This window comes from Sciurus vulgaris (genome assembly GCF_902686455.1).
Source record: "Sciurus vulgaris genome assembly, chromosome: 7".
NCBI lineage: Eukaryota > Metazoa > Chordata > Mammalia > Rodentia > Sciuridae > Sciurus > Sciurus vulgaris.
The window spans coordinates 35,390,060-35,402,425 of NC_136467.1; the positions used below are offsets into that span (position 1 = coordinate 35,390,060).

The 12,366-nt window shown below is 37.6% G+C and overlaps 1 protein-coding gene across 7 annotated transcripts in view; it reads right to left on the bottom strand.

The window, feature by feature from the left end:
- L3MBTL3 (L3MBTL histone methyl-lysine binding protein 3) overlaps positions 1–12,366 on the bottom strand; it is a 286,629-nt gene that overhangs the window by 181,783 nt on the left and 92,480 nt on the right. For 6 of the 7 annotated variants that reach the window (XM_079148190.1, XM_079148189.1, XM_079148188.1 and 3 more), the window contains one exon: positions 4,912–4,991. In XM_079148190.1, the coding sequence (XP_079004316.1) occupies positions 4,912–4,991 (80 nt within the window). Of the gene's footprint in view, positions 1–4,840; positions 4,992–12,366 lie in introns of all 7 variants that reach the window. The other variant, XM_079148191.1, reaches the window with a different exon arrangement.

Below are 12,366 nucleotides of genomic sequence, written 5' to 3' on the forward strand. Positions count from 1 at the left end.
TCAAATGCCTGTTCTCATTCTAGTGTTAAAACAGTGCCATGAAGAAGCTGTCCCTAAGACCAGGAAACTAAGGCCAGTGCTGATACAGCCAAAACCACACTGAGAGACAGGAGCTGTACCAGGGTGTGGCCTGATTTCTTCTGCCTCCTGATGTAAAATATAGGGTCCTGATCAAGAGGCCAAGTTTTGGAAAAGCCGAGAAGCTTGGATTCAAATTCCTACTCTATCAGTATAATCTTGGCTAAACCAATTTACAAGTAAGGATTACAGGATATTTTCTAAATGCTTATCCCAGCATCTGACATGTAGTAAGCACTTGGCAAAGAGAGAAATCACTACTACCTTGAAAGAAAGGCATGTAATTGACAGTGTATTGGACAGAAAATGGCAAAAATGAAGAAGATTCAACAATCAGTCTCTGCTAATATTCCAGGAGTCTATAAAAATATGTCCTCAATGTGAAGGGAAAAAATAAAACCAGAAGAAATGGGATATATCTGGTCATTTTTTTTTTTTTTTTAATCCCAAGTGAGGTTACTAACTGTTGACTAAATATAAAAGGATGAACAACAAGTGTTTGGGTAGAATAAGTGGATTCAAAGGATTATTAACTTCCAAGAGATGTAACCTCAGGCATGAAAGATTTTCAAAGATTGCTTCAAGTTAACAATCAAAATAAACGGACCACTACAGAGGAAAAACTGGAGCCTGATTTTTCCAGTAAGAATATGGCGCATTCCAAAATGGCATTCACCTTTTTAAAGATATGAGCCTCCTTTTAGAGAGAACTCTTAAGGACAGAACACAAAATTATACCTTCCCCAGAAACACAAGAATTTAAACTTGAAGGCCAATCTATAGAATTCTTTATTAATGGGCCTTTCTGCCATGGTGGAAATGAGCTATTTATCTTTTCAGGTAGAGAAGATAAGAGAAAAAAGATTATCAAATTATATTCCATAAAAGCCCCCAAATGTCAAATTCTGCAACAGGGCAGGAATCATCCAAAAGGGGCTTTTTTGGGCTGGAGTTGTGGCTCAGTGGTAGAGCACTTGCCTGGCATGTGTGAGGCCCTGGATTCGATTCTCGGCATCACATATAAATAAATAAAATAAAAGATCCATTGACAACTAAAACAAATTAAAAAAAAAGGGGGGGGGGCTTTTAATTATACATACTGTGCTGAATTAAACTGAATTAACTGAAGAAACAAGGGAGGAATTCTTTTTTAAGAAGTTTCTTTTTCTTTTTTTAAAACCAATTTGTTCCAAGATTCCAAACAAAATCATCTCTGTGGACCTACTGAGTCACTAAATCCTACTGACTCTGGAAAGAAATTCATAGTTAAGGGCAGCCCACTGCAACAGGCTTCCCCTCACCGCTCAGCTGTGCCCCCACACCACCAGATCTGGGATTGCTCGGCCACAGGAGTGAAACTGAGCAGTGCCGCTGCAGCGCGCCGCTGGGCACCTCCTGGGCTGGGCACCTCCTGGGCTGGGCACCTCCTGGGCTCGCGGGTGGCCTGCAGTGCAGCACCTCTGCCCGACGCTCACCTTCACTGAGTCTGAGGGAGGGATTCTGCCAAGACCCAAATGGGAACGTGTCCCTCACAAAAGACACAGGGAACGACCTCAGGGCTCAGAAATGATAATATAGAAAACCATCTGATAAAAAGCCTCTGATAAAAAAAACTCTACCAAAACATCAAAAGGGGAGCACTGATTGATTGACAGAGAGCTTAATGATTTTAGTAAGTCACAGGGGACATCACCTTTACAAACAAATTGGCTATGAAAAGAGAACAAGACAACACTGGAAATTGCAGGAAAATAAAATACATGATTGTGAAAATCCACGTTAAAAGTAGGAAATAGAAGATGACAAAAGAGGTTAGGGAGCTCTTTTAACGTGGGAAATATGTCTAGGATGTCAACAAATGTACAGGCTGTTAAAATATTAAAAACTCTTCCACAGCGGTTGGTAACAGTCACCTCTCCACCCCACACTGGGCCCTTGCGGGGCTTCCCCAAGACACAGATCTGAGGGAAACTTGTGATACAGCGCGGAGCGGTGAGACCCAGCTGGAGCACTAAGACCACTGTGGGTGATAACCAGCCTATGCAATGCTGGCTGCCAAACAAGTTAAAATATTTTGCATATCAACTCTCGGCTCGAATCCAAGAACAACAGAAATCTCTAGTCAAGAAAGAGACAAATAGAGCAAAAGTAACAATCAGAACTAGGAAGCTTTCTGGATCTAAGGAACACCAGCATCTTTAAAAAAAAAAAAATTCAAGAATGCTCATTACTTCCCAGGCAAAAATCATGCAAGAAAAATTACATTTAAGACTCAGGTTCATTTTTCGAAATCGAAAGACTGAACTGAATTGGGGTAGCCAAATCTCTCATGTGTACATTGGTGTTTCGTTTCTTCTGTTTGATTTTTCTTAAAAGAAAAAAGAGACCAAATGACTGTCTAGACACAGTGCATTCTGGGACAGGCCATCAATCACCCTTCACGCTAAGGCCTCCATTCTCTAACCTGTTGAGTGCTGAAGGCTCAGAGCTGCCTCCCTCTCCAGGAGCTGCCCTTAGAGGGTGTGTCTTTACTTAAGGACACCCCGTTATAGCCTAGATTGAAGGCCTCTCAGTCACAGACACAAAGCCTGGCCCTCTCGCTTAAATTTGGGATAACTGAAACAACTCAGGCAGGGACTCTGTTATAATCACATCACAACTCGACTTCGCGCCCTGCCCAAACCTGTTTTTCTCAATCTCTTACTGGTACTGTTCCCAGGAACACTCACCAGCAAACCCCCACACAACTCTCTTCGTCATAAAACAATTATGAAAAAACACTCATTTCAAAAAGACAGAGGACATCTAAGAAAGATGTTAAGTGAAAGACAGCAAATGAAATGTTTCCTTATAGATAAAATTAATTTTATGGGACACTTATTCAAAATGTTTCAAAAATAGAAAAAAGAGGGACAGTTATCAAATTCATTTTAGAATGAATGAGATGAGATAGTAAAGGAGAAAATTATAGGCCAATCTCACCTAAGCACATATGTGAAAAATTTTCACAACTTATTTTACAAGACTCCCTTTCACAATAAAAACCAAAAACCAAAAACACAAACAAAAAAAAATCCAATAATTAAAATATGCACAATGAACTATTGGTTTTATAGGTTCAAAAATAATAAAAAGGAATGACTTGGAAAATCACAAAATTAAGAATTATATATGAATTCTAGTAATGGTTCTTTGCAAAAAATTACAACAGGAAATTCAAAGAAAAGTAGAAAAGATAAAATTAGAAACTAAAAATAGGGAGACAATACCATGTAGGCATGTTAATAAACCTAAAATTCTCCACTAAATGGATAATTATCTGAAAAAAAAATCAAAATTAGTTCAGCAAATAAAAATTAAATATGTCATCAAGTTAAACTAAAGTGTTTTAAATTATTACTCCCTCAAAAAGTTCAAAGTCTAGAAATTTTTACTATGGCTCTACATATCAATGAGATACAAAAGACACTTTTCCACAATATTAACACTACTAATAACAGTGGTGCATTTAATCCTCAGGATGATTCAATGGTGGGAGTACTGGGACAATTTTACGCAGGAGGAAACTGAAGCACAGCCAGACGGTTAGTTCGTGGTACAGCTGAGACTTCATGAAGACCATGGTCTTTACTTCTGCTGGACCACTGCCCACAAAGAAAGGCTGAGCCTCTGTGTGAGAACTAGATATAGCCCTGATAACAAAACCTTCATAAGTTAAATATTTTTCTTCCTTTATAAATGATCAGAAACATTTTTAAAGAATCAAATCCTTGCATAGGCTTACTATGCCACAGGCACTGGTCTAAGCAAGTAAAAATGTTACTGCGTTTCTCCCTCAGGACAGACTCATGAAGGACTTACATCACCTACATCCTTCCGGAGAGAGGACAAACAGGTGCACTGAAAAGTGTTTTTAATGACATGTGCAAGATCACACAGCTAGCAAGAGGCAGAGGGACTAAACCCTGGCCATCTGTAGGATCTGGACATGGTGCCATAAAACATGTTGCAGACAGCACTGAACGTGACTTCCACATTAATCATTAATTACTGCTTTATGGCAATCAGACATGGAAACCCAAGCACCACTGAAGGAGCAGGTCATTGCAGGCAGAGTCATCAGGCACTATCCTCACATCTTACATGATATCCAAACAAAAAAAGTGTACATGAAAAGCAAAGTCTCCAGGAATAATCATCAAACTGATAATCAGACATTTTCTTATAAGAAATAAATAATTAGTTACATGTGAATTAGTAAGTACAATCTATACCATAACTAGCAGTCATTATAACTAATTGTAACACTGTCTTTTAAACAACAATGTAAGTTAAATTACTTTCTCCAGCACAACTTAAAAACATTGGTTCAAGTGATTTTTGTGGTATGAAATGAAGATCTTATTCTATTTGGATTTTAAATACATTCTGAATTAGTTTTAAATACATGAAGCAAACAACACTAATAATACTAAAGAAAATGTAGCACAAGAATCAAAGAAAATATCTCTTACCAAGCTGTACACAATATATGAAACAGACAATATAAAGCCACACATGAATTTTTATCATTATGAATTACATGCTAAATAAATTTTTATTGCTTGTGATAAGGAATAAACCAACCAAATAAAGCTGACCTTTAATATAAATCTGACTACTATATTCCAGTTAGGTTTTATTTATTTTGCAGTGCTGGGGATCAAATTTAGGGCCTTGTGCATGCTAGGCAAGCACTCTACCACTGAACTACATCCCCAACCCACAGTTAAGTTTTAGATTATTGAATATTAGCAGTAATATCCATCAGTAAGATGAGAATATCATAGTTACCTCTGGCTTCTTGTGATGTTCTCATTTCACTTTCTGTTCTCTCTTCAAAGTCTTCTTTGACATCATCAGCATGCTGATCTCTGAGGAAAAAAATAAGTGTTTCAGGATTCTATAAGAGGAGCATTTTAAAAAATGGTTCATAACTGTATTTTAACAACTGTTTTTCTTAACTTAAAAACAAGTACCACCAAAACATTAGAAAGGATATATAGTTCTGCAACAAAGCAATTAATACTAATAACATCTATAAATGCCCCACTTTCCTCATTAACAATTTTTTATTATTATTCAGAAAGGAGATTTTAAAGCTAAGAATATTCAGATAAACTATTTTGAAAAATGTAGCTATTGAATAATCCAACAATAATTTGGGACATGCATTCATGAGGAATTTTACTTGTTCTGTTTGGTAAGTCTTCAATTTAGGGAAACAAACAAACAAAAAAAGGTTTGGAAGTCTCTGACATTTATTTACATCATTTTATTCCTCTCTGCCCTGGAATTTGGGGATGAAGCTGAGACTGGACTGTGAGAATCAATCCAAATTCTAGCAAGTTTTTCCTGGATTGATTAGCTCAAATCCACAAGCTGAACTAATTCTACCTCTTTTTGACCAAGAATAACCTAAAACTAAACTAAACATAGTGCAGACTGCCTAAAATAGAATGGGTTCATTAAAATCTTAATTCAGATCCTTCCCCTTAAGCCAGGAACAAAAATGGCTCTTTTAAGATAAGAAACTGGGTACATGACTCTTACACTATTTAAAGCTAAATTTCAAAGATTTGAAAATTTTCAACCTAATGTATTCCATTCTCAGGGTTCAAAATAAACCTCACTTTGTAATTTCCTCTGTCTAGGATATGATATCTATCTGACTACATATCTCAGTGCTTTATAAAACTATCACCCAGATCAAACTTCTGTTGAGTTTAAAGAACAAGGCAAAATACATATGAAACACAATATCCCAACACAATATTAAAAGTTCTACAGTTTTAGTTACATTAATTGATACTCCATTAAAAATTGTAACAATGTAACATAATGATGCTAGATTACTAAGCAGGCAATGCATGTTTTAGAAAGATTATTTCCAAGAGCAAATGTGAAATTTCACTTGAACTTGAGCTCCCTGGCTTGGTTGATAGAAAAAACAATCAGTCACAATTGCTGAAGCTATTTGCACTCATTTAAAAATGGAGAAGAATCACTATTAGTTGTTCAATTAAAACGTAGTTTTTCAAGAAATTCAGAAATCTCTGAATTTAGATTTTAAATGAATCCGTTCCATTTCACAGCATCCCCAGCATGTCTGGTATAGTATTAGGTCAACTCAGTGGCAGAGGTTCTTATTTTCAGAGAAAATAAAACAAATATAAGACTATCACTAACAACTGGAGAAAGGACATTAGTTGAGGTATTGGTAAAAAGTTTGTCTTCTCTCTAAAAGCAGTTCTGAAGTCATATTTGGTAATTATAATGTTAAGATCTGCTTATTTTGAACTAAAAATAAACTCATGGACTTGTTTAATGTTAAATTGGAAATAATATTCTTTGACTCAAGCTCTAGCTCCATAAGTATTGATTGCAGTCAATGAAAAAAGTTGCTTATGGGTAACTACATTAATATTTATTGGAAATATGCATTGTGGTGATGTAACTTAAAACTGGCTTTTCCCAGAGTCAAAGAAAATATATTCCTTTAATTATTGTGATGTTCCTAGAAACTTTGATAAGTAATTTTTTTAAAAAGACAGACTAAATGCTAAAATTAAGTCTTAGACTTCACTTTTGTGGTTTAATAAAGCATATTATTCCTCAAAGTAACTTTGGTTAAATAAAGAGGTAAGACTTAAGCATGAGAAATGTTCCTTGGTATTCTTATTGTCCAAATGCAATGCCAATTACTTATTTCCTGAAATGTAAGAAAAAGATCACTTTATAGGAGGGAACAGAAATAGAGAAGGAAAATACAACATTTGACCCCCAAGTTTATTTATGTCCAGATTTGCCAAAGTCCATGCCAAAAGACAGAAAAAAAATGGAAGCTACTGCCCTTGTATTATTCACGTTGCTTCATCACAGAAACAAGTTCAGTTTTTACTTTCTCAATTTTAACTCACGGCATTTCATTAAATTGGACCCACATAAACCAGGGATTATATTAACATGGATATCTACCTCCATGAAACACAATTCAAATAAAGGACTCCATGAGAAATATTTTTGAATGTTTTATTTCTAATTAGTTACTTCTGCAAATTTCTTAAAATTAAATAAGTGACAAGGCCCCTTGTATTCCACAGGCTGTCTCCTTGAGCTGGAGAGTGGGGAGAGCAAAAGGGGCCAGTTCGCATAGGCTGCTAGAACAGGCATGGGAAACAGTTACCGTAGGCAGCAGGATCCAAAAAGGGGCACACCAATGTGTGGAAGGCGTCAATATGAATAAGAAAAGTCAGGATGCTTGAGAATATACTATGAGCTAAAGCTCTTTACAAAACCAATATGTCATAACACTCCTTGGGGCCAGGTTCTGCTGCTGCATCCCCAGAAAACTAAAGAAGGTAAGCCTGATTCACGGGCAAGTACCACACCAAGACTTCCAGATACCAAATTCAGATTTAGACTCGACTGCTCTTTAATTTTTAGGATTGTGTTTTCCAAAATAAAGCATGTATTCTTGTTATATGAAAGTAAAGGGAATATGCATTTTTGTGCCACAGTCTTATTTCAAATTGTCCCTCAGTGATAAAGTCAGGAATGAAGATTCTGGCTTTATATTCTTATTTATTTTCCATTTCATTTAAGATAAAAATGGTTTTCATTATTTCTCACTTCTATGAGGTTAGAAACTTCATTCTCCTAATTCTGGCTGAATGGGTACTATGATGAATTTCTTTCTCCACACAAAAAATGAAATCCCTATTCTAGAATATCAACTTCCTTAAGCAAAAAGTTATTCTTGTTACACAGTCTTCCAATTACAAACAAAATATGTTTATATCAGAATGTGAAAACCTTGGGATAATACTACAGTATATTCTGGAGCATAGTATAAGATATGTTTCTGGACAGATTTTTAAAAAGTAACAACCTGAAATATTTTATGCTATTAATATTATAATATTTCTCAACTTAAAAGTTTCCTGACCTGCTCTCCTTGATCAACACCTCTTGGTGTCAACCATTCTTTAGGTGGGGGCACACACTGGTTAGGAACAGGTGTGCCTGAACCATGGAGAAAGGAGCCCAGCAATAGTGGTCACATCCTTGGAAACAAGATCTGGTTCAAATTTCAGCTCTGCTACTTACTAATTTTACATGACCTTCAGCAGCGATTCACTCATTTTCCCTAATTCTCAGGTGCAACATCTATAAAACAAGGATGAGCCATCCTCACAGAGGGCATTCTCAGGACTGCCTGAAATAATGTCTAGAAAGTGCTCAGCATAGAGCCAGGTGCATAACAGGAGCATGGCACCTGGCGGTGACTATTTTCCAATTATTTATATATTATGATAAAATTATCTGCTGATCTGTTTTCTCTGAATATTAAAACAGTTTTTTGAGTAACGGTGCCTGCAGTTGAAGTGCCTGGGTTATAAGCCAAGTCTGCTTCTGACTAGCTAGCTGTGTGGCCTGAACCAAGGATGGGGCGTAAGGCAGCACCTACACCACCAGAGGCAAGATCAGAGTTCAGTGAGCTCGGTGGGGAGAAGCACCTGGAATATAGCAAATTCTCCTGGGATTTTAGAGTTTTCCCAACCAGTTTTCTTCAATTTGAAGTGAAATACAATCAGCAAAATCTTACTCAAGAATATTCTTTTGGCTTTTAATTGAGACAGTGGAATCCACTCAGAAAAGCGTGTTCTTTGTGAGTCAGCGTCCTCTTTTCCTCTGTAATTAAGCAGCACATTTTAGATGACTTACTATCTTACTCTAATTATGCCTTGTGGTAAATATTAGGGAAACAAACATGAGAAGAGTAAATGCGTAGGAATGAGATGGCATTTGAACGCATACAGCTATATTTCCTCAAGTTTGTTTATTTTTCATTTAAAAACAATCCCTAACCAATTATGTTTCAACCAGTCCCAGTATGCTAAAAACAATATAGAAAAAAATATGGAACAATAAATAATTTTGCTTCAATTTAAGGATATATTAGTTTCACCCACCTCTCTAAATTCAGTATGTAAGAAGGAAATAGAATATGCAATGTCAGCAAGAAATGTGCCATACAGGTCAGGGGGCTTGGACCTCAGGGACTATCAGCCCAGCCTCAGAGACACAGCTGCCTTGCCACAGCTCAAGTGCAAGAAGCCTACTCCATAGTTTGACTAGCCTGAACTAATCTGCTTTAGTTTGGATCTGAAAAGCCCCCAAAAGGTCCATAAGTTAAATGCTTGGTCCCTAGCCTATGGGCCATTGGGAAGTGGTAGATGGGGGGTCTATTTAGGCCATCAGGGGAATATCCTTGAAGGGGATACTGGGACCCTGGCGCCCCCCTCTTTCCTTCCTTTTGCTATTCCATTACCAGATGAGCAGACCTCTTCTACCACACTCCCATTCCCCCACCACGATGTACGGGGCTGTCATAGACCCCAAAGCAACAGGGCCAAGTAATCATGGCTGAAACCTCTGGCCATAAGCAAAACAAACTTTTCTTTCCTTTAAGTTGATTACCTCAGGTATTTCAACAATGGAAAGCCAACCAGCACATAACCCACTCTTCTTTCTAAAGTGGCTTATTTTACTCTCACAAGGACCTTGTCAGGGCTGAAAAGAACTAATAATAAGTGGGGACACAGTGAATGTCAGAAAGTCATTAATAAAATGTGGGTGTTTGTTTTAAACTTCAAAAGGATGTCTATTTGCACACCCCCGGGAATTTTTTTGTTTGTTTTTTAATTCCTGGGCAGAGGTCACATATAGGTAAAAGATCACAGAACAAGAATCCCTAAGGTTGTGCTTTATAGGCGGTTTCAAAGAATACTTCGCCTGTCTCCAAAATGCCTCCTATAAATGAAAAAGATGGAAAAGCTTCAGGACAAGGAAGTAACCATCCTTAAAGGAATTCAGAAAAGATGGCAAATGAAACCAGTGGATTAATAGTCCTATGTCTATGGTTAACATTCAAATTGGGGATTTTTAAAATTAAATTCCTTTTTGAAATAAATGACACTGCAGCAATAGTTTTTGTTGCTGTTGTTGTTGTTTATTTTTTGGTACTAGGGATTGAACCCAGGGGTGCTTTATCACTGAGCTACATCCCCAGCCCTTTTTATATTTTATTTTGAGACAAGATCTCCCTAAGTTGCTGAGGCTGATCTCGTACTTTTGATCCTCCTACCTCAGCCTCCCAAGTCACTGGGATTACAGGGTGTGACACTGCACCCAGCTACAGCAACAGTTTACTGAATCAGGTTTTCATAAACATGGCCCAAGAAGAGGCAAGCACAGCTTACTCTAATGATTAAAAATAAGACATTTTGATTAAGAAGCCCATTAAATTATAAATTTGCATAAAGAACACATATTAGTGAAGGAACACAATAAAAGCAATATAATGAGTGGATCAAGTGAGTATTATCAAGATACTAAGGAAAAAGCGGCAGAAAAACTCCCTGAATAATCACTCAATCCTCCCATGGAATGGAAAGCCCTGCCCACTAAGGAAAGAACTGGGAAATAAACATGATATGTCATGGGAAGAGGGAGACTGCTGGAAACTTTGCTGTTGCAGAAAAGAGAACAGATGTCACTGCCGTTCTTCACACAGAAGAGTCTCCCGAGTAGGGATTAGAGACAGCTGAGCTCCTGTTACAATACTGCTGCAACAACTTCACAGGAAAATTCATCTTTCCTTACGTTCGGAACGGTTGCCTTGATGTCACTGTGGTCAGCATCAGAACCATGAGGGTTTTAACTAAAACTGAGCTTTTCCCTGGTGCAGGCAAACAAACTGCACAGATTAGACTCAGATTCCCAGCAGCAGGAACATTTCAAAATTTCCACAGTTCCTAATTCATACGTGGCAGCCCAGCAACAAAAGGAAAGGGAGACTTTTCCAAGCCAGGGAATGCCTGGTCAGCAAATGACTTTCTCCAATCTTCCACCCCAAGCCCTCAGGCCCAGAAAACCTCAGGCAGCAAATCCAAGTTCCCTAAGACTAATAATTAACTTGAGTAATCTCTTAGAACTTTGGCTCTAAATTAATTTTATTCTGCTTGGTATGATAGTTCTGCAAAGTAAATAGATGTATACATACTTATAGTCTGATACTGTACGTCAGCTCATTTCCCCACCTGCTTAATAGGGTACACAGGCTTTAGTGTGACTGGAAAAACTGCATTAGTGTGAAAAATTTAAATCAGATTGATGGCAGCAATTCCTGCAACCTGCTCTTTGTAAATCTCAGAGTGAAAACACTGGTCCGACAAAAAGAAGCCATTTTAATAGCTTATAATAAACAGAATGGACTAAAATTTTTTCATTAGATTACTTTAGCAGTGGGCATTTGCCTTATGCAAGGAAATACAAGCATTTAGCAAGAATTTTCAAGATGCTTTATTGTGTTCCTGTGGTTATATCTACACAATTTTAAAAATGGGAGTGTAGAACATTAAGTGATTTTTAATAAAGATAGCACCTAATTTAGAACACAATTACAAGCAGCTGTAGGACAGACCTCATGTGAATTAGACTAAGGATGGATGCCTACTGTTTTCTAATTGATAATACAATATGAATTATTACTCCAGGAAAGGGTGTTTACATTCAATAGCATTTCCCGAAGTCCAGCATATAGAAAACTTGCAGGGGCAAGTTAAACACGAGGATTCTTGAGACGAGAACTTCCATTTCCGACTTAGTATCTCTGGAAGCAGTGCCTTGAAATCCACATTTTTAAAAAAGCACCCTGAATAATGCAGATGCAAATCTAAGTTTGAGACCTATGGTTTTATTAAGACACAGAAAGAAATACACGTATCCTTTTACTCAGCTGTGGACTTGCAGAATCGTTATCAGGTCCCAAGAAAAGCTACCATCCTGCTGCCAGGGAGAGATGGCTGCTGCCATCAGAGTGAGGCCATCATCACCTTCTGGAAAGCACCTGGCTCAGCGACCTCATCCCTCTACTGGGCTAGCTCTGAAATGTGTGTTTTAGACAGCATCCCAGAGTTTTCCCACATCTGTGCTCCTGCTGCCCATGGTGGCAACCAGTGTGACAACTACGTTTCTTCTAGCTGCTTTCCCGTCCCTATCCCCTTCTTCACTCCCCTACCAATGTTTTCTTCATATCCCAAGTAAACCACCTGCAATCATCTCCTGGTCTCAGGACTTACTGCCAGGAGTGAAAACTGTCTCTTGCTGTCATAGAGTACCTTAAAGAAAAGACTGGCAACCATATTTTAGCATATTAGTAGGAATGATGCAAAAAAAATCTGC